The sequence below is a fragment of the Pteropus alecto genome, unplaced genomic scaffold (genome assembly GCF_000325575.1).
Source record: "Pteropus alecto unplaced genomic scaffold, ASM32557v1 scaffold103, whole genome shotgun sequence".
NCBI classification, from domain to species: Eukaryota; Metazoa; Chordata; class Mammalia; order Chiroptera; family Pteropodidae; genus Pteropus; species Pteropus alecto.
In genome coordinates this window covers 7,204,578-7,228,083 of record NW_006436288.1, presented here as the reverse complement: position 1 = coordinate 7,228,083, position 23,506 = coordinate 7,204,578, and the positions used below count along the sequence as shown (strand labels likewise).

Here is a 23,506-nt window from a genome sequence, read left to right as displayed (position 1 = left end):
AATGAAGTTTCAAATTCCTTCAATTTTCTAATTATGACTATGCTAAACATATGTACAAATAAAGCAATGAATAAAAACTGCTTATAACTCCTATAAAAGTTTCTTAATTGAAATATTTCTATGTAGAAGAAAAATTATATTGAACACATTTTTGTTTTAATTCAATGTTTTTATTTTAAATTAGAAATAGTAGATAGTACATTTAAATAAATTAATTTAATTTCTAAAAATGTAAATTTTAGGTAAGATGTCTAAGCAATATTAATGAAAATCAAATATAGGAAATCTACTAAATTGTGAGTTAATTATGTTTTTGTAATTTAATTAGGTTTTGTGAATATACTCTAGAGCTATAGTTTGCTGAGAACTTACTATGTTCTAGACTTTTTGCTAAATGTTTTGCACGTATTGTAATTCCAACATACAAGGCCGGTATTATTCTCTCCATTTTACATGTAGAAACTGAGGCTGAGAGATTCTAAGTGACCTGCTCTGGTCTCCCAGCTAGAAACTGGTTCCAAACTGTGATTCCAAGCTGAGTCAGGGTTCGAACTCATGCCTGTTGAAGCCAAACTGTGAATTTAATCACTTAAGCTTCTCTGCCTTCCTCTGAGATTAAGTAATACACCTTTGAATGATTACAACACAGTCGAGTCTCTCTCCTGGTATGTCCGATATAGCTGTAACAGTATATAAAAGATTCCCTGTGAGTTTTTCTTAGGAAAATGGATGGATACTTGCTCAGTTATTAATATGACCCAAGTTGTCTTGAAGTAGCCAGATGAGGAGATTGAGATGTAGGTACTGTCAGGCACTCTAGTACAAATTTTCTGGTGAGTAATTTAGCGATGTGTATCAAAAACCTGAAATATGTGCTTATTATCTGACTCAGCAAATCCACATCTAAGGATTTTTCTTAAGGACATAATTAGACAAGTGCTCATGGTCGTATGTATCAGGTCAGTGACAGCATAAGGAGTTCTATGTGGAATGGGTTAGGTGGTCTTGAAGAGGCTCTTTCACAGTGCTTTGCATAAAATTAAGCAAACTTTATTGTATATGCCAAAGGAGAAAATAGAGTAGGCTGATCCCTTCTTCTCCATCCACCTTCCTGGATTTACCACAATCCAAAGGTGTTTACAGCAGTGTTGTTTATCATAGTGAAAAATTGGGAACCACTTAAAATATTCACGGTAAGGATTGATTAAATTATGAGCCACCTATTCAGTCAAATAGTATGCTGATATTAAAATAATGATGAAAAGGTGTCTATGTATCTTATTTAGTAAACATACATGTTGCTACAGCATGGATAAAGTGATCCCATTTTGGTGAAAAACAAAAACAGGATAAGAGGCCTCAGTCGCAGAAGGCTGACAATTCACCGTAGGCAATAAATAGCTGAATATTTCTTAATGTTATTTTGAACTGGAATTAGGGACTTTTCAAGAAGCCTTTGGTCTGCTCTCAGTCTCTTGGAAATCTTGAATTTTTCACAAATTGCTTTATAAAAGGATCTATTATTTCATCTGGGCTCATCAAGGAGAATGAGGTTGTTCCCAATCTTTGGCTAAAAATTCCCTGTATTTTCCTACATATTTCTGAATAATTTAAGATTTACACTCATCTCTAACCTCCTACTCTTTGAATAAATATAAGTCTGCCAGGGCCCTGCCTGGGTTCTGGCATAAGAAGTGCAAACTGGCCACCAGCGAGCCAAAACTGGCCCTCAAGTGTATTTTGTTTGGCTTTTACTGTTTAAAATTATCCTTTGATCTATATTTGCCAATATCAAAAAAAGTAGAAGATTTCACATAAAAATCTGGATTTTTAGTATCACTTGGGAAAAAAAATCAGAATATTTGGCAGCACTGGGTTCTATGCCCATCAACAGGGTCTGATCAATTGCTAATTTTTTGCTTTGGTCGTGTGTCCTGTTTACCCTGTTGTCTTCCTTCCAGTAGCTTTTGCTCTCTGTCTAGATTTTGTAGGTATTTGATTTTGCAACTCTTGTGTTCTAGACTCCTTAGCTAAGTTATGTAGTCTTAACCTTTATTCCAGTGGTCTGAAAAAATTAACAGATTTGCTTATATTCCTGGCATTTCTGGGTCAATCAATCAAGGAAAACATCTATGTACTTACTATGCTCATAATACATAATGTCTGAGGACATTAGAAGTTATAAGACGTGGTTTATACCCTTGAGTGGCTTATTCTCCATTTGTGGAGGATGGGTATATACATAAAATGGTGATCAGCAAATGGTACCAAATGCTAAGTGTCTTGAGTGTCTGGTTAAAGGGAGTGACAATCAATGCTGTAGGTTTTTTCATGGCAGTGGGCAGGGTCATGGATGCCAGTCCCAGAAGATGAAATTGGTAAAAGAACATTCTGGGGAACAAAGACCTTAGGTTGTATTTGAGAATGTGTAAGATCTGGTGGCTCACAGACTTTACAGTGCACATGTGTTATGTAGGAGAATTTCAGCCCTCCATGCTCTATCCAGATATTCTGTTTTGAGAGGGCTGAAGTGGGACCAAGAATATGCATCTTTAATATGAATTTCAGGGTAATTTTGATATACATGGGCCATACTATGTAAAAAAGGGAGAAGATAGTCCAAGCAGGTAGGGTGAAATAAAGCAGAGGTAGGAGTGTGAGTAGGAAATTTAGGTACTATAAAAGCCAGCTGACTGGAGGCTTGTATGGGGCAGTCCTGGGAGATGGTTAAGGGAGCAATACTGGGAAGAAAAGGATACTCCAGAAAAAACTTCTTTTCCTTTCTCTCCCAAGAAAAGATGACAGATACTTTTTATAAAGTTGCAAGGAAGAAAGAAACAGGAGCCAGTTATTGTCAAAGAAAATATTCTCTGCCTGATTTCATTTTAAAATGGAAGAGTTATATATGAAACAATACCTCATTTGAATTTTTTAAAATTTCATAGTTAATTTAATAGTTAATTAGCAGACAGTTGATCCTGGTCCTGCTAGTTCAGGTACTTAATCAGTTAAATTGGATTAACAGTTTAACAATCTGCTACATTATTGAGTAATTGCACACTATTTATAGTTAAAAACAAAATAGATATCTTAATTCACAACACATTTTAGTGGAACAAACATTGAGCTGGGGGTCAGGGGTTTTGTCCCAAGATTTCATATACTGACTGTCATATGACTGGTTGGCACTCAATAAATATTTGCTAAATGGCCCTAACTGAAATGTGCTTGGTGTTAATAGTTTTTCATTTCTGAAAAAAAATGGGGTTTGACTAGATGAGTGATTTTCTGCACCATCAAATTCCTTGGGGGTGTCTAAGTGTCACTTTCAGAAATAAGAGCAGGACCAAGAAATCAGGGAGGAGTACCCACCTCTACCTCAAACACCATCTTCTCTTTTGTTTTTCTATTTTTATTATTTAATGGGGTTTTTATGTATATGATCTTGTTTGAAAAACAACAGACTTCTGCTGCAAAACAAACAAAATAAAACCATCGACAATAATTTTGAAAGTCTCTGAAGTATTGAAGAAATGATTTTATTCAATTTCACATATATTTACAAGCCACTGTGCACAGTTTAATACATAATTCTCATGACTCATTGAGCATAAATGAATTTTAATGCCTTTCTGATCTGTTTCAATTTTTGAGCATTCCTTCAATTTGTAGGGGATCTTACTGAACACAGTGCTTGAAGACACTTCACAGATCCTAAGGATAAAAAATAATTTGTTAAGTAAATAATAGAGTTGGGAAAGGAGGGCAAGAAGAGAACACATTATAGCTGCTTTAACAAAAGTAGGGGGATGAAAAACTCAGACTATTTTGGAAGAAACACAGATAAATAAAACTGCATGGGGTAATATTGGGTGTGAGCACAGATCATGCGGTGTGGAGAAAGAATGAACAGGGAGTTTGGGGTGTTGGTGGGCCATGAGTGCCTCAGTGAGGATCTCAAATGTTTTTGTCTGTGGACAAAAGGGCAAACATGGTACATTTTTTACATTTTTTAAAAGGGAATGATTTGCACTAGTCTTTATTTGTTTGTTTATTTAAAGATTTACTGAGGGATAATTCATATATAAAGAACCACACATATTTCATGTGCATGATTTGATGTGTTTGGATACATGCAAACACCTGTGATACCATCACCTTCGTTTTAGAAGAATAACTAGTATATGAAAGTGAAGGATGGGTGGTGAGCAAGAACTGGAAGTTGACTAATAGTACTAAGCCAGTTAAAAAATATTTACAATGAGGGTGGAAAGAGGAAAAGAACAGAGCCTCTGCAGAAGTAGGTGTTAGGATAATATTGAGAAACGAGCAAAAATAAATCCAAGATTTCTAGGCTGTATTGCTGAGAAAAATGTCAGCCTATTAAAAATAAAAATAAGTTATTGATTATTTATCTTATGCCAGACAGAACTCATTTAATCCTCACAACAACTATATGAGGTGGGTGGTTACCATTATTACAAATAAGAAGGCTAAGGCACTAAGGTTAAATAACTTGCCAGTAGTCATAGAGGAAACATTAAGTCAGGACTCAGATGCAGGCAGGCAGGCAAGCAGGCAGGCTCTAGGGCAATGCTCATCAACAGGAAGATAGATGCACTGTCTGTATGTGCAGGAAAAGAATCCTTCAGGAATACTTCCACCACGGGAGTTGAGGATGCAAAGTCCCGCAATGGCATGAGGCTTTGTTCCCACTGCTACTATGGCTATTTTCTGCTCCACTACTAAGAATCACTGGCCATTACCTTTGAAATATTGTGCATGTCCTTCATATTTTCTTTTCTTTCCCCCACGAAAAAAATACTCCACAGTTTTGAGGACTCTTGAAATGTGGCCAAACTCTGACCTAAAGTATAGGCACAGCCTTCCTATTGTTTTGGCATTCATGGGTCAGAAACAACATTAGTAACAAATTTCAGTTAACCAGGAGTTGATTATGAAATGTTTAATAAATTCATTGCATAGCCACATGAACTGATGTTATATTTGGCTTCCAGAGGTTATATACAGAAAAACAGATTATTTGTAAAAAATACATAATACTCTTTAGAATACTTAAGTGTTTTTTTTTTTTTAAATAATAGATTAAGTAAAATTTTTAATAGGGAAATAGTATCCATATATAAATAGTCACATCATTTAATTTCCAAAGATGCATCCTGTGCACAAAGGATATTAATACTGCACTTTGTAAAATCCCACTTTCATTAGTGGAATGGGGAATACAACTCTGAGGAGCAGCTTTCTGGAAATTCGTTTTCATGTATTTGAAGAATAGTCAAACTTCCTTGAATAATAATGATGTTCAAATATTCTATAATTAGTACTTATAAATACATATCCCCAGGCAAAGTTTTGGGTAATGTTTTTTTAAGGGTTTAATAATTAAATATCTATAATGAGAAACATTTGTCTCTGATATAAATTACTAGATATTTTCATCATAAGAATACTTACACATGCAAAGTAAGAAAACAGCTGAAATTTTAATTTGGACTTCCAAGAGGTTAGTTAAATGACTGAAAAAGCAAATACATATTCACTTATTTACTAGAAAGAACCAAAGCTGCTTTCAATTCAGCTGCATCTTGTCATTATTTTGCCTGTTTAGCTGGGCACTAGGCTTATTAGGAATTTGCCTGTGGGAAGTTGCCAGTCCTTAGCTGAAATAATAAAGCGGGGTACAGAGTTAAAGAGATGTACATCTGAAGAATATTGTTAAAGGGTTGGGGGCTTAATTGATGCACTGGTTAGAATGTAAGTAGGTTCTTGAGCAGGGCAGTGCAATTAAATATGTCAAGGAGGGCATAATTAGATGGGTGGCTGAATGGTGTAATTACATTCATAAGAGAGGGGCTGTAATTAGATCTGAGGCAGGGGGTGTATTTGGATGCTTAGGTTGAGGATATAATTAACATATGGGTGAGAAATTAAATTATGTGTGTGGGTGGAGCATAATTATGTGTAGGAGTCCCTGTGGATACGTGGGTGAGAGTACATAGAAACGAATGGGTCAAACTGCAATAAGATATATGAGTTAATATGCTTATGGACAAAAACTTGATTTTCATCAGTAAGAGCAAGCATATATTTTGACATCGTGACTAATAGCAGTTGGCATATAGTGACAGCTTTTCAGACCACTCTGAAGAGTTGCAAATCAAAATCTCTGCTTTTCTATTAAGACTGCTTTTCTATTAAGACATTGACATTGATTCCTCTTCTTAATAATGGAATTCGATGGTGTTCTCAATACTGAATAGCTTGGTAATTAATTTTGCTAGCTTTGAAACACAACTGCGTGACAGGGAAGACTAGCTTCCCCTTCCTATCAAAGAGAGGAGTTTAGAGGTAGCAGTAGAGCAAAACAAACAAACAAACAAAAAAAACAAAGATTTTTCCTTTGAATTGTGAAGTGTGAAAATAAAAGTGCTAATTTTAGTTAAGAATATCAGCATAAAGTTGCATGTGTAACAAAGTCAGCAAGATTTAGCTTGAAAGCCTCACCTTTTTTTTTTTTTAACTATGAGACAAAGTTTATTCAGAAATATATATGGCATTGCTCTCCCCACCCTCCCCTACCCCCACCTAAGTATAAAAGCACCAAGGCAGGAAATGTAGGTTACAGGTCAAATAGGAGCAGGGAGTGGTGGAGGGAAACTAGAGGAAGAAGAATCTAGAGCAAGGTAGATGCAAAAGGTATTCAATGCATCTGAGAAATTTATATTGAAGTAGTGAAGTATGGTGAGAGTTATAATAATTGATATATACTGTATTAAATTTAAAACCTGGAGTCTTTTGTTGTCATCTTCAAAAGTAAGAGAGCATTTAAATATACAAGTCTGTTGCTTAAATTCTTGAAATTAAAGATGTTTTATTGGCCACTACTTTGCTTGATCTGACAGTCTATTATTTGATTTTCATAAAGCCGTGTGCCTAAGAGCCTCCTTCCATCTGTCCAGGATTTAGAGGTGCACTATAGATAGAATTCTAGTGGGCTGCTTCTGGGATTATAAACTTTTTGGCTTCCTTGGACACCCAAGAAGCCTAGATTTAAGGTTAGATATTTCTTGTAACCTGGATATAGGGACATTAAAGCCTGCTCCCTGATTTCTGCTCTTGCTCTATAATGGTTCTATAGAACGTTTTTTTCTTCTTCAATTCTGATTTTATGTCAGTGCATGATGCTAATTTTTTACATTGTACACATGCCTCAAAGGTAGCCTTTTTCAAAGACTATTGTAGTATTCAGAGGTGCTTTTACTAAAATGTAGTGTATTTCTGTGAAAATAATTATCACAGCATTGTTTAATCCAGTTCTCTATTAAATGGTTTAATCCAGTTCTCTATTAAATGGTTTCTTTTTTTCCATGCACCTCCTACCTCCTCCCCTTCTCCCAAAGCAAACTCAAACTCTAACACAGTTAGTGATTGATGGTGAACTCAGTTGTTTATGGAGACAGTGTAATTTTCATTCAGAACATCTAGTTATGTCTATGGAGTGGAAGATAAGTAGGCATGATTGTGTTGGTGGTTGAAGTTACTGACTCAGTGCTTTGTCATGTGTGAATTGCACGTGAAGAGGAGGAAGAAGTGAGGTATCTGGCTTTGGAAATGACTCTGGTAAATAATGCTTTATTCACTTAATTATAAAAACCATTCTGTGATGCTGAAGAGCTATTTATATAACGTACACACACGCAAAAAGTTTAAATTCTTCAGATTCTAGTAATATTTGTTCAGAAGTCATATTGTCAACCAGGAATATTTTCACAGTTGGCATGTGTAGTTCGTTTCCTAAAAAGTCTTCTAGCCTGTAACAAGTCTTTTTACCCTCATTTATGCCATAAAACATCTAAGACCCTAATTTTTGTCTTTTTTTCTAAACTTCCTAAGATTACCTAATAGACTAAAAATCTCAACTACTTTTCTTATATCTAAAAATGTTTGATTTCAGTGGCACTTCCTCAGACAGATACTCCCTAATCCTAAAGTACTCTGCTCTATCATATTTGTTAAATTCTGTTTTTCCTGTTAGAATGTGAGCTCCACAAGTGGGGTACATGTCTGTTTTGTTCATCAACGCATTCTTGGCATCCATCACAACTTCTGGTCTATAATAGGTGCTCAACAAATAGCTATTGAATAAAAAAAGAAGTTAGACATCTGGACTATTTAAGGAGAGGCATGGGCAACGTAGGCAGTGGATGATGATTAAGGATAAGGGGTATATGAGAAGCAAGGTTCTGAATGGCTTTATTAATAGCCTCATATGGCTTTATTAATAGGCTCATATTTTAGATAATGGTTAGGCTTATGTTTGTTCTTTAAGTTTAGAAATTAAATTACACATTCATTATGACAGTAAGGAAATACCACTTTACATGAGGTATTGAAAATAGATTAGATGCTCAACATAAATCTGCTGATTAATAATTAACTTATTAAGCAAATTGTTGATCATCTCATCTGTGCTTTGTTTGGATGTAATGTGTTAAGCAAAAGATATGATACCTGTAATGATTCATATAAAAATGAACAATTAAAAACTCATTAACTGATAGAAGTGGTAGATATACCCTCAAAGGCCAATGATAAAAAATATTTTTTAAAACTCTGTATAACTCTTTGAAATTAAAAGTATCTCACACAAAGATAAATGACACAGTGGTCTATCAATATAATGATAATTTTTCCTTATAGAATTTAATTTTTTAGTGTATAATAATGTACTAATATATGTTGATATAGGACTTTAGAGATACCTGATGATGTTCAACACCTCACCTTATTTAATTCTTATAATCACACTGGGAGATGGATGGGAGAGTTATTACCATGCCTGACTTCCAATGAAGCACTGAGATTTTGAGGGACCTGGCAAACCAGAATATGAATCTAGATGGTTAGTATAATATGATAATTAAGAAGATGGCCATTAGCAGATGGGCACAGTGATAGTGAAAACATTTGGACAGAGATCCACAAAATTAACTTGTGGTCGCGCAATATTTTGAGCTTGTTGTTAGTCAATCTGCATAATTCATCCTTTCGTTTAGTGTAGTATTTTTTAAGGTTAGCAGGGGAAGTGTTGTACTGTATTATAGTCTCAGATCCAATAGATTTTTTTTTTGCATGGATGAATGAAGACACGTTTGAAAAGAAGGGATGCAGTGCCTTAATAAAAATACTCCTTGACAAAATTATAATATTCATGTTAAAGTGGATGACCAAAAGTTCTTTCTATATATGTAATATACCCAAAAAAGAGAACATCTTGTTCATTCATTATTCTGGTAATCATTGACCATTGCCAAGTTGAGATGTATTCTAAAATAGAATAATGATGTTATCTCAATTAGTTAAACAAATTCCACAATGTTTTCTCAATTAAAATTTTCCTCTCTGTAAAGCTTTAGTGAGGTCTTATTGTTAATCGATGTATTACAGTGCCCAGAAGAATACACTCAGGCACTCAAGAAATATTTATTAAAATGAAATTGCTTGTGTGAGGGCTAGCAGTAGACCAAATGAAGAAGTAGCAAACAAGTATTACCAAGTAGCAAACAAGTATTACAAAAAAGTTAGAAATGGTTTTTTTCCCTCTCATTGACTTTTGTTGGAGGGCTTTAAAAACTTTTTAATAGTATGTGGATATAATAGTTAAATGTTCTGCTAATAAAATTATTCTAATTAGTAAGATAGAGTTAGATAAATTACTATTGTACCATTTTCCCCGAAACCCATGGCATCTAGGTATTTTGTGGCTTGAACATGTCAGTAAACTTTGTTGGAAGGAAGAAGGGGATGAAAGGGGAAGGAAGCCGGTGGTTTGGCAAGATGTCTTACATACGTCACCTCATACAACCTTATGAAATCTCGTGCAATTTTAGAGACAAGAAGTGGAATGCTGAGGGACCTGACAACCTACTCCCCAAACCCCATTATCCCACAACCTGAAAGTTAGGAGGCAGTGTTTGTACCCAGCTTTATGCTGCTGCTGCTGCTACCACTCCCCAGATCTGCTTGTTTGGGGCCCAGATTTTCACCAGTCAATCTGGTTCAAGAATCTCTCTAATAACAACGAGGGGCATTTAAACTGACTTTTACAAAGCAAACTATATTTTAGTTGAGGTTGAATCAACCCACACTTTTCAAATAAACCACAATATATTCAAACAGATATGCAAATATACAGTATAAGTCACTGAATCAGACCAGTCTTCTGTCTTCACTACTGAATTAAATCTGTCCTTGTTAAGGTGACCAGTGTTGCTAGATCCAGTGGCAATTTTCAGCTGTTTTCTTTCTTAATCTCTCAAGCATTTGATGTAATATTTTCCTTCCTTCTTGAGACATGTTTGTTCACTTGTGGCTTCCAGGACACCACACTTTGCCGTTTTTATCTCCCATTTCACTGGCCACTCTCCTTTAACTTCCTTTACTGATTTCTCCTCAGTCTCCTGAGGAGCGCCTCAGGATTCGAGTCTTAGACCTCTTCTCTTTTCTGTCTACATTCATTTCACACCATTTAGTCTCCTAACTTTAAATACCTACTGTATGTATGCTGATCACTCCCAATTTTCTATCTCCAGGAAAGATCAGTTTCCAAACTATTTTCTCATACGTACAGTTGCCTACCTGACATTGTCACTTAACTGTCTAATAGGCATCTCACACTTAACATATTTAAAATTGAGCTCCAAATTATTCCGCTCAAATCTGCTCCTCTTGTAGTTCTTCCATATCCCACTAAAATGGCAGGTCCATCTTTTAAAGTTATTCAAGCCAAAAGCCTTGGCATGATTCTTGATTTCTCTCGTTTTCTCTTACCCTATTTCCACTGCATCAGCAAATCTGCTTGCTTCTGACCACCCTCACTGCTGTCACCGAAGTCCAAACCACCAAAATCTCTACTTTGTGTTACAGGAAACTCCTAACCAGTCTGTTTCTTTCCGCCCATGAGATCTTACAGCCTATTTACACAGCAATAGAGTGATTGTTCCAAAATATGGCATCTTGCCACTCCTTTACTCACCATTCATTGACTTGATTCCCATCTTAGAATAAAACTCATAGTCTTTTCCATGCCCTACAAGGCTCTATAGAATTTTTTCCTCAACCTCCCCAACAGTTATTTCTCTGTTCTGCCCTCCTACTTCTCTCTCCCTTGCTTACTCATTGCCAGACACAATGTTCTCTTTGCTCTTTCTTCAAACCCCAGGAATGTTTGAAGGTCTGCATCAGTGGTTTCCACTGATATCTGTATGTCTCACTACCTCATCTCCTTTAGGAATTTACTTACATGTCTCCTTTGAGTTCTTCCCTGACCACCCTACTTAAATTGCAGTTTCCCTTCAAAAGTATTTCCTGATCTTTTAATGCCAATGTTTTTTTTTTCTTTCTATAGCCCATATCACCACCTGACTTACTGTTCATTTTAATTATTTATTCTTATTTATCTTCCATTTCCCCACTATAATGTAAGCTCTGTGGGAATGCTTGGAATATAGTAAGCACTTAATAAATACTTGTGCAATAAATGAGCACCAACAGTTAAATCTATATCTAATAAATTATAGATCTAACTAATGTGTCTCCAGTGTCGATTTCAAACCCTCCTTTCTAGAGTGACTGAGAAAAATGCCACAGATCATCCTGAATCATCCTGGATTTGTTAGAGTGCTGGCCTCTGCCCTCTGTGTGTCTTGCTCTGGAGTTGAGTGGACCGGTCTCTGTGGTGGTCATGCAGAGAATTCTCAACTCTCTGTTGGCAAATGCTTAGACTTTACACTTTAAGTACTGTGTCTTTGTCAATTATATTTTCATAGCTTTAGTTGTTCCTTTTACACATCAGAAATCATGGAAGTAAAATTCTCTTCTTTTGCTGCATAAGGTGCCTACCTTAATTACTAATGACCACGAAGATTCCTGTATTTTTTTTTCTGGTTTAATTGTTTTATGCCTATGTAAGACCTTTATAATATACGTTTACGTATTTATTCCATTTATTCTTTTGATATAATCCATATTATTTACTTCGGATTCATCTGGGATGGCCTACTTAATACCAGTATAGTTATCTTATGTACCAGTTATATATAGTAAGGTTCTCTCCCAAAGAACTCCAACCATTATGCATTGTTTCAGCAAGCAGGAAATTCTGTACCTGGTGGTTCTTGCTGATCCAGCTAAAAGAGGCTGAATGACGCATTTTACTTTCAGGGGCTATTGCTGGGTTTTGATATTCCCTGTACTATAAATAGCACTTCAGGGAACACTCAGGTACAGTGAACATTTTCTTTGCAGTCCAGCTCAATGTTTGCAGAAAGAAAGTCACATGCTGTCTGGTTCAGCACAAGTCACTTGCCCCTCAGTGCCTCCTAACTTCTAGACAGACCCACCCAGAATTCTTAGTTGCTCATAAACACAGCATTTGCTCTCAGCATACTTTCATGCTTTTATTTATACTGCTTTCTCTGCCTGACAGAATCCTGCTCATCGTTTAAGATTTATCTTGAGTGAGAAAGCTTGCCTTGAGTCAGCTTGGCAGAAATACCTTCTTGCTCTTCTATAGGATTCTCCACAGCATTTGGAACATACCTGTTCTACAGTAATTTCAGCATTATATTAGGGTCTGTTACATAAGTATATATGTTTGTACTCTCCTCATGTCCCAAACTGTGAATCCTGAGGCCTGTGACTTCTGTATCCTTGTATCTATCCTCAAGAGTTAGTGTAGAAAACACTCAGCAGCATTTGCTGAGTGAATGGCTGGTTGTATGAATGAATGAAATTGCATTCAACTAGGGGAATAGGATTCATCTGAGTTTGTTCTCAGCTTAATGCTTTAAAAATAATCCTATATGTAGCTTGGATTTTTCTACTTTCCCAAGCAGACATCTTGTACTAAATGTATGGCCAATTTGATAATGAAAAAAAAAGTTATATTTATATATACTTCAGGGAGTTAATTTTTTTTTTAATTTCAAAAGAACAGGCTAGTTTTTTCCTTACAAACTTCTTGCATCTTTCTTTCTACATACTGTCTTCACTCAGCCCAGTCTTCAGTCAAATTCCTCCAAAGGGTCTGCTGTAAACAATGGTTTCGTGAGCAGTTGTGCATTCTCTGCAGTGAAAACCCGCCTTGTTTTCTGTTGCTAGGCAACCCCATTCCAGCTGCCCTTGAAGAAATGTGCGGTGGTGGGAAATGGTGGGATTCTGAAGAAGAGTGGCTGTGGCCGTCAAATAGATGAAGCAAATTTTGTCATGCGGTAAGAGCACCCACAGCTCGGCCTCTGCTTTTTCTCCTTTTCCCCACCCCTCCAACAGCCCCAGGGCCTTTTGAAACTAGTCACTTGTGATTAATCAGTTGTAGCTGCTCTTTAGCTTCCCTTCAAGTTCACATACAAGTAAGTTCAGGAGAGGGACAGGGGAGCAAGGGAACGTGCCTCAAGAAAGTACAAAGCCAAGAAAGACTCAGAGGTTGTGGGCAGATCTCAGAAGTGGAAACATGCAGATTTTATTTTAGATTACACATTCGGGTGATTAAAACTTTGAAAATTGTTCCAAAGACTAACTCTCTATGCATAAACATATTAATCTATTCATTTCATTCTATGCCCATTCTTCATTTTTCACAAAAGCGTTTGCAAGTAGTGGGTGGGATTTGAAGAGGGATTTGATCTGTGCTTGACTAAGAAAACTGAAGGAAAGAAGGAGAATAAATTCCAAGCAAGGAAGAAGCTTGGAAAAAGGACTGAGTAGAGCGATGATGTGTACGTCACTTCTGGTGGAAAACATGAAGCTTCTGCCATGACATGTAAAGGAATTGCTGTGACACACATCCAGCCAAGGGTAGAGAACATCACACTGTTGTGGCACCAACCTGTACCGTTGGGTGATTTTGGCCAGAAGTGAGGATAGCAAGTGATTGGATTGACACAAAGTTGGAGTTGTCTGGATGAAAAGTAAGAAGGATGGGGGGGGGGTGACAAAATGTGGAAGGTTCTAGCTAAAGAGTGTGTGAAGTGACACATTTGGTGTCTGGGCTGGATAGGAAGTGGGCCCTGAGAAGTGTGAAGGAGAAAGGAAGGGAGCCACATGGGGCCAAGTGATAGGGTCAGAGCCTGGAGGGGACAGGTGGGAAGAATGAGAGAAAAGTGGAATGATAAGAACTAAAGTCAAAGAATGGCCCACTGGAGTATATGATTTTCGAGCTTAGCTTCTCTAGGGATGCTCAGACTGTTGTAGAAAAAGAGGACATTTGTTACTGAAGAAGTGAAGGGACGTCGAGGCTAGACTGTGGAGGGTCTTTCGGCTGAGCTCTAAAGCCTCCCCCAGGTGGGAATGGCTATGAACCAGGTACCTACAGGCTCCAGGGCCAGGAAGGCTGAGGCCCAAGCAACACAGAGGATGGAAAGCTGAGCAAAAGAGGGAGGGGTATTTGTATTTTGTGTTCATTTTTAAGGATAATAGGTAATGGTCTAAATGGCAAAAGGTAGCCAAGAGAACACTAAATCACCTCTGAGCTCTGAGCTAAATGGAGTAGGGGAGAGTCTAGACTCTATTTGAGAGTGTTTCAAGGGAAGCCATGTACATGAGGGAGGGCCCAGTACCCTCTTAGAGAACAGGAGATGGGCTTCTTGAAAGACTTGTCATCTCATTGGCGAAGCCTGCAGCAGAGTGGGGAGATCTTTCTACATTCATCTTTCCTGCAGGGAGATGCCCTGCCATAGTTTTTCCAGCATAGGACTGCAATTTCTCTCCATTGCAAATACTGTTATGTTTTTGGGAATACATTTGAACTACAGGAAAATGGAGAAGATAAAAAGAGTTCTCTTTATTCAAGTCAATGTAACTTCTGTTTATTGAGCATCTACACTGTATTAGCTGCTTCTGTAAATGGTATGTTGAACAATCCTGTCATGGCCTTAGAACCTGGAGATGTGCTAGTGCTATGATGGGGGCAACTGAGAGACAGAGAGAGAGGGGAGCTGGGACTTTCTGAGGAGAAGTGGTGTCTGGGCTGAGTCATTCCACTCCCAGTGCAGAAACAGCCTGTTAGACTTTAATGTAGGAAGGACACCAAATACTGCCAGTGTCATGACCCATGAGAATGGCTTGAGGTGGGGCTGGAGACGTATTAAGGCTGTAGGAGTGGATACAATCATCTAGAGAGCATAGATAGAAGAGAAGAGAGAAGACCCTGGGCGACATTCAGGTATTCATCTCATTACGTTGGCATTAAGGAGAGGCTGAGAAGCCAGCAAAGAAAATAGGGGTAGGAAGGCAGGCGCTTGCCACAAATTAGTTCTGTGATGTACAGCGAGTCATTTTATCTTTGCTGGTGCTCAGCTTTCCAAGCTATGTGAGGAAGTGGGAGCGGACAAGTCCTAAGCCTTTCCGCTGTAGAAATACTGATTCTATCTGTGATTGTATGAATACTGTATAAATGTAACACAGTTCATGTGGTTTAGAGTAAATTTCCAAATTACTCTCGATTATACATTTATTTGGTCTTTCAAAAACTATGTAAGGAAGAAGGAATGGATAATAATATACTCACAGATTCAGGGAAGTTAAGTGACTTCAGGAAGTCTCAATGCAATGTAGAAGGAGGCAGCATGATAAATGTGTTTTTATATTATTCCCGAGTACATATATGGATGTGCCACTGCCATTTAGGAAGATGAATATTTTAAATGTAACATGTGGAAGACTAGTTCTAAGTATCTTAGGGGGTTATCTAGTCGGGCCATGTTTATCGTAAATATATGAGACTAAGTTTGCATTATACGTAATTTGGTGTTGATATATTCAAGTTCAGAATTAATGAGTTCCTGTGATGAGAGTGCCCAGCACAGTATTCACACAATACTGTGAGGATTGAAAAGAATTCGAAGAAGATAGCATCATTACTAGACCTATGTGTGCATGTGCCTTTAATTTAATTTCAAGAATTGAAATTAAAAGAAGGCAGTGAGGATTGAAAAGAATTCGAAGAAGATAGCATCATTACTAGACCTATGTGTGCATGTGCCTTTAATTTAATTTCAAGAATTGAAATTAAAGGAAGGCAGTGAGGATTGAAAAGAATTCGAAGAAGATAGCATCATTACTAGACCTATGTGTGCATGTGCCTTTAATTTAATTTCAAGAATAGTGCTATTTCATAACACGTTTAAAATTTTAAAAAGCTTTGTTTATGGTTTACAGTGGTAAATTGTTTTAAAATTATTTTTATTTGCCCATTTATGGATCTACTTATAAATGGCTGCTTAATACACAATTTTTTGGGCACCCTTACAAAATTGAGATAGTAGCTTATTTTCAGCATTAAACATTTAGTGAGTAAATACGATTAGAAATTACATAATATGCCTGGTTCTAGATTATAGGGTGCATGGACAGTTACAGCAAAAGAGGATATCCCAAAATAGCTTTACCTGTACTCAGGTATATACCAGGTTATAGTTCAAAATGTCTTCTAGGACTAGGGTAGAACACTTCCATAATTTTCTTTGCTTATACGTTTTCAAATACATCTTTCAATGCTAAAAGTCGATTTCCCAGTTTTCAAAGTAAACATCTGTTTTATAACCAAAAACTTTAAAATAACATAGTTGAATAAAACGTATCTGAAGGTCTATAAGAGAAATGAGTGCTTGCATCTTGGAGAGGACATGGGTGGATCAGGGACACAAGTGAGGGCAACATAATTTTGGTGCCTCGAATTATGCTCATATCATGTTTTGCATACTTAAGTATATGTAAAATTTAAAAAGTAATTTTATGATTTTTTTCTATTTAAAGATTCCTCTCTATCGAGCCTATTGCCTACTTACCTCCATCCCCCCTCCTCCAATTCAAAGAATATTTAATTCTTTATCAGTTCTGTGATCATATCTTTTAGGATCATGAGCACAGTTACTAAGATACTTCAGCCATCAATCTCTGCTAATTGTGCCAATAAGTGATAATGCAAGTTTGAAACACTTCTACACAATTATGCCTTATTAAAAAACAATTTGACTGTATCAAATGTGCATTTTATGTAAATTTATGTAATTATCAATTTAGGAGCTGAGGAGCTAGATTATAGTGTGCCTTTTCTAAGAAAGGAGCTACAGGGAAGTGTCACAGACATTTGCACTTGAAGAGAAAGTTTATGCAGAAGAACTTAAAACAGATATTCATACCAAAATGAACTTTATTGTTTTCTAGGAATGCATTTATAAAATAGTATCTTCATTGTTTTAAGCATTTCCCTCTGCTGTAGAATTTGACAATATCCACAAGTTTTTCTTGAGCTTTTACTCTGTGGTAGGAGGTATGAAAGAACCCAGACATATGAACTTTGGTTCTACTTGCAAGGAACACATAGAAAAGCAAAGTATTTACTCATGAGAACCAGCTTCTTTCATTTAATAATGGCAAAGTAGGTTGACAGCACTCCCTGGCAATATTTAGAGTCCATAGTTTTAATATAAAGTGGTTAGTTCTCAGATGTTACAAGGACCATCAAGATCAAGGCTTTTTCAAGAGACAACTGTCCAAATTTTACCCTGTGTTTTACCCCAGAAATCATTTTTCTCTTTGCAAAGATCAGTTAAATCTCAAGACCACATCCAGCACCAGTGCCAGATGAGCCTGGTTGTTAATTCATAAGCTTACTCCCTCACAAGGGTCCTCAGAAACCACATGAGATGTGGTGCAACCGCTAGACGGGAGACACCTCAAGATCAGGCTTTGCAACTTGGCTTCACCTGGGCTTTCCACAATGCTCACTATGTTTGTTCTCAGTGGACACTCAGCAAAAGTCACTGACTAGCTGACTAATTAATCTGTGGGTAGCTGCCAAAAGAACCAGCTTCTCATTACCAAAGAACAGATGAAGGGAAAATTCCAAATTGACTGCGACAGGTTTCCACCCAGGACACCCCAATGTGGTAGGAGTCACAGGGTATATGTAAGACATTAGGGAACTAGAGATGGTAGGCTGAGTGGGTGCCCAGACAATTCCATGTCCTGGGGAAAATTTATATGGAAAATTTATTAGTTGGGGAACTGGCAGAGACATTAAGATTCATAGGATCTCTTTACCTACAGATAAACAATAATTTAGTTTGTTGAAGTAATAAAAAATTAGAAATGCCCTGATGTGGTAGGAGTCAAGTTAGATTTATGGGTGGAAAGGAGAAATGAGAACACAGTAGTAAAAGTAAACCTAATGGAAACTATAGACTCATTTGGGGATGTCATAAATAATGCATGTATATTTAATTATATTTATATGCTATTTCTGGTATGTGATATTTTTGAGCTTTTACTATGTGTGAGACACTGAGGTAGGGACTGTTTATACATTTCTTCTTTTAATATTTACGACAACCTTATTAAGAGAGAAAAAGTCTTTGTTTTGTGTAATGGGGAAACTGAGGGCAGGCAGATGAATTAACTTGTCTAATGTCCCACTGGCAGAAAGCCATAGGATTAGGATTTTCAGTTTCCTTTTTTCCATTGTAAACATTCATAAGACATTGTGGCCAAGGAAGGCAACGAGGGCAGGAATGGTGTGTGTGTGTATGTGTGTGTGTGTGTGTGTGTGTGTGTGTGTGTGTGTGAGAGAGAGAGAGAGAGGGGAGGAAGGGGGGGAGAGAGAGAGCAAGAGAGAGAGCGAGAAAGGGCGAGAAAGGGCGAGAGAGAGGAAGGGAGGGAAAGAAAGCAATTTCTATCACCAAGAAAATATCACCTATATTCTTTCTCCTTGCTAAACTAGGATGGTGGAGAATCATTGTGTTTCTTTACAGGCCATACCATATGACATCACCAGTAGTCAACCCATACATTGGTCATGCACACAAAAGTGGGACGTGCATTAATTTAGGTGGCAGAGTTGCATTGAATGTACAATTATGATTTAGAATTTGGGAAAAGAAAAACACAAATACAATTCCTCCCTGTCTCTTGAGGTTTATGAGTATTCAAAGAACACTGTATGTCTTGTGTCCTCTAGTGTACCACACCCTCCTGAGCTCTAATTTCAAGTCTAATACTCCCTGTCCTACCACCTCAAAAATATTTTGAATGGAATAAATTCATTCTAGCTATGTGTCTTCATAGATCATTTACTCCTCTAGCTGTCATTTTTTCATCTAAAACAAGACTAGTTTTTATGACAGCGTTTTGATGATGCTGATAGTAATCTAATGTTTATTAAAAGGGAAAAGCGATAAAAGTTATTCTTAAATTGAGCTAGACTAAAAAACTCCTATTTGTCATGAGAATTGACTTGATTTTAAAGTAGATAAATTTTTCTAAAATGTTTGTTATTTTTCTAGATGCAATCTTCCTCCCTTATCAAGTGAATACACTAAAGATGTTGGATCTAAAAGTCATCTAGTGACAGCTAACCCCAGCATAATTCGGCAAAGGTAAGAATTTATGACTTATGTTGGTGAGGAACTAAGGAGGAAGGCTTTTGAAGTATTTAGCATCTTAAAGGCAATGAGCGCAATTCATTTTGGGAAACCAAGAAAATCATCTTCACAGGCATGAAGGGTGAAGAAGGGAATCGTAAATAAATTAGGCGGAATTATGAGAATCCAAACACTATAGAATTCCTCTGGGATTCTATTTCTTGCCTTTGGAGATGGTAGAAATAATATGAGGATACACTGTTTTGCTCAAAGCAGCAACACAATATCCTGCTTACTCAGTTCCTACTTTCTGATTTGTTGGTGAACAGAATTAATATCAATTTTGTTAAGAAAAAAAAAAAAGAAATGACCAATCTACTGCATATGCATGCATAAAAATAGCAATATTGTCAGAATGTACAGGAGTGTATGATTATATGATAATTATAATTGCATTATATTCAATCATATTTGGGAAAGCAGACAGAAAATTCTCTAGTATGATTCCAGAAATCTTGGCAGCAGTTGTGGGAGCTTCTGGGGCAGTCTCTAGTTGATGAAGCCCATTAGTAGTAAACTATCAGCCTTTTCTCCAAGGACTTTTCATTGTGGAGAATGACTCAATCTCTGTAAAAAGACAAGTCCAACATTGCCTTTAGACTCCCCCGTGTAGCTAGCATTTAAGAGTGAAATATCTAGACATTCAGGGCTCTGGTATTTGTCATCTAAAGAAGTCTTATCCAAGTGAATAGCACTTGTGTGTCACTTTATAAACAAAGCTGCATTACTTGTTTTGGTTCCTAAATAAGTAGTCCCATAGACGTCTAGAAACACAACCAATTTTAAATTTTGACGTATTGTGAAATTACAGTTCCAAACTGTTCCATTTACTTTCTCTTCAGTAATAGATAACACTGCCTGTTTTCTAATACTGAAAACAGTACGTACTATTAATCTTTAAAATTTTTGTCAGTTTGTATAGTGAAAAATGGTACATTATTTACTTACTTAAAATGTATTTTTTTTCTGAATACAAGAAGGGCTGAATGAGTATTGGCTATTAGTATTTCTTCTGTGAATTGCCTGTTTGTATTTTTGTTCATTTTGTATTTTTTTCTTTTTAAAAAATATTTTTCTGTTGATTTATGGTAACTGTTTATATTATAGATATTATATCTTTGTTTGCTATATATGTAACAAATATTTCCTTTTAGTCTGTCACATATATTTTAACTTTTATTCTATCAGAATTTAACATTTTTATACAACAAAATCTGTTAGTCTTTTCCTTTATGGAATTTTTTTTTTTATAAAACAATCTTTCTTTGGATGATCTTTTTTATCTACAGTCCCTCCAAAGAGAAAACATTATACTGTATTTCTCTAGTACATTTATAGTTTCATTTTTCATATTTAAGAAATTTAGTCTATGTAAATATATTTATTTTTATAACAATTTTATTGTTTTTCAACAAAAATTTATGCTCACTGTAAGAATTTAAAACAAAAAAGAACAAAGAAGGGAAAAAAATCACGCAAACCTAATTATTTGAAAATAACCATAATTAACATAGATAAACTTTCTCCAGATGCTTCATGTATTCTTCTTTGAACTTTGAACTTTGAAGCTATTGTTTTGTTATCTTCTTACACCCACAGTTGTCAATTAGAAGGCTAATGGGGATCTATTTTATGTTCAGGGAAAACTTTCTTTCCTATTGCCACTAAAAGCTTTTAAAAGTTTCTTTTTATCATTTAATTAAGACAGTTTACCAACATATATCTTAGAGTGGGTCTTTTAAAATTAATGTTGCTTAGTACATTAATGAGAGGTTCTTTAGTTGGAAGACTTGAGGATTTAGTGGTTAAGAGTCTACTCGAAAGCAAGATGATTTTGGTTTTATTCACTGTTTGCGCCTTTACCAGCTATGTGAACTTGGCTAAGTTACTTAACACTTTTTCCTTCAGTTTTCTCACATGTAAAGCAGGGATAATAATACTTACATAATAGATTTATTATAGTGAATTGTATGACATATGTATGTATACGTGTATATATATATATGTGTGTGTTGTGTGCCGTTGAGTTGGCTCAAACTCCTGGTGACCTTATAATGACCGATGTCCACAATGTCCTGTCCTCAACAGCTCTGCTCAGAAACTGTAGACTCATGCCTATGGCTTCTTTTATGGAGTCAATACATTTCACACGTGGTCTTCCTTTTTTCCCGGTGCTTTCTACTTTTCCCAGCATTATTGTCTTTTCCAAAGAATTCTGTCTCCTCATGATGTACTTGAAGTAGGACAGATTAGACAGTCCCTCTCTTATGTGTCTGATCATTTTCTCTTCTTCATTGTATTTGCCCTTTCTTTCTCATCCTCCTATTTAGTGGATATTAGAACTTCTAGATCTATTACCCATGACTTCTAACTCTTTTCTTGTACAATAGAATCTCGTGTGTGTGTATATTGATGTATTGTGTCCCATGAATAATCCCTTTCAGCTCACTAAATCATATTTTAGTTATGTCTGTTCTGCTATGTAGCTTATCACTTCCATTTTTTAAAATCATGCTTTTGTTTTATATGTCTTATTATTTTATTTTCAAAGCAGCACTTTCTTTTTAATGGAATGTGATGTCCTCTTAAATTTCATCACAACTGTTATTGGACCTAAAAGTTTTGTATTTTTGTTTATTTCTGTATTCCAGATTATTTCCTTTAGTTTTGAATTTAATGCTGCATAGATGATTTGACTTTCTCTAAAATTTGAATTTTAGTTTTCTGTTCATTTTTGTATGATGTCTATTTTGTTGTTAGTGAATATATGTATAACACTTTCATATTGAACAATTAGTTTTTAAAATGTCACTGGAAACTAAGAATGCTAGTCAAATTTGTGAGTCAGTAAATAAAAGACCAAAAATTTGCTTGATACTCAATTTTCAGTGTGATTTGTTAGTTGATATAGCTAACGTAGAATGAGAAAACAAAACATCAATCTCCTATAGTTTAGTTATTGACTCTCACTCAATTCTTGTTTTTAAATTTTTTAAAATTATTTTTTAAAAACAATTTTTATTTTTTAATTACAGTTGACATACAATATATTAGTTTCAGGTGTACAACAAACGATTAGGCATTTATATAACTTACCAAGTGATTACCCTGATAAGTCTAGTACCTGTTTGATATACATAGTTACTGTAATATTATTGACTAAATTCTCTGTGCTGTATTTCACATCTCCATGACTGTTTTTATACCTGGCAATTTTCACATCTTAATCTCTTCCCCTTTTTCACCCATCCACCTACCCCTCCCATCTGCTAACCATCGATTTGTTCTATGAGTTTGTTTGTTTTGTTTGCTTGTTTATTTTGTTTTTTAGATTCCACATATAAGTGAATTCATATGGTATTTGTCTTTCTCTGTCTGACTTGATTCACTTAGCATAGTACCCTCTAGGTCCATCCATGTTGTTGCAGATGACAAGATTTTGTTCTTTTTTTATGGCTGACTAATATTCCATTGTCTGTATGTACCACTTCTTCTTTGGCCATTCATCTATCAGTACACATAGGTTGCTTCCATATGTTGGCTATTGTGATTATGCTGAGATGAACATAGGGATGCATATGTCTTTTCAAATTAGTGTTTTGGTTTTCTTTGGATAAATACCCGGAAGTGTAATTGCTGGGTCCTTCTTTGTCTCTTGTTATGGCCCTTGTTTTAAAGTCTATTTTGTCTGATGGAAGTATTACTACTCCAGCTTTTTTTTGTGTGTCTATTTTCACAAAATATCTTTTCCATCCATTTCCTTTCAGTCTGTGTATCTCTCTATCTGAAGTGGTTCTCTCATAGGCAGCATATGTATGGGTCTTATTTTCTTATCCATTCAACCACTCTTGTCTTTTGATTGAAGTATTTAATACATTAACATTTAAAATGATTATTAGTAGGTATATAGTTATTGCTTTGTTATTCATATTTTTGATCTTTTCTTCTTCTTTCTCTCTTCCTCTTCTCCCTCCTCTTCTCCCTCCTCTTCTTCCTCCCCTCAC

The 23,506-nt window shown here is 35.9% G+C and overlaps 1 protein-coding gene across 2 annotated transcripts in view; it reads left to right on the top strand.

Annotated features, from left to right (window-relative positions):
• The window catches only part of ST8SIA1 (ST8 alpha-N-acetyl-neuraminide alpha-2,8-sialyltransferase 1), a 110,294-nt gene that overhangs the window by 47,008 nt on the left and 39,780 nt on the right, over nucleotides 1–23,506 (top strand). Inside the window, exons 3-4 of one of the 2 annotated variants that reach the window (XM_006912680.2) lie at nucleotides 13,186–13,295; nucleotides 19,365–19,457. In XM_006912680.2, the coding sequence (XP_006912742.1) occupies nucleotides 13,186–13,295; nucleotides 19,365–19,457 (203 nt within the window). The remainder of the gene's footprint in view (nucleotides 1–13,185; nucleotides 13,296–19,364; nucleotides 19,458–23,506) is intronic. The other variant, XM_015590000.2, reaches the window with a different exon arrangement.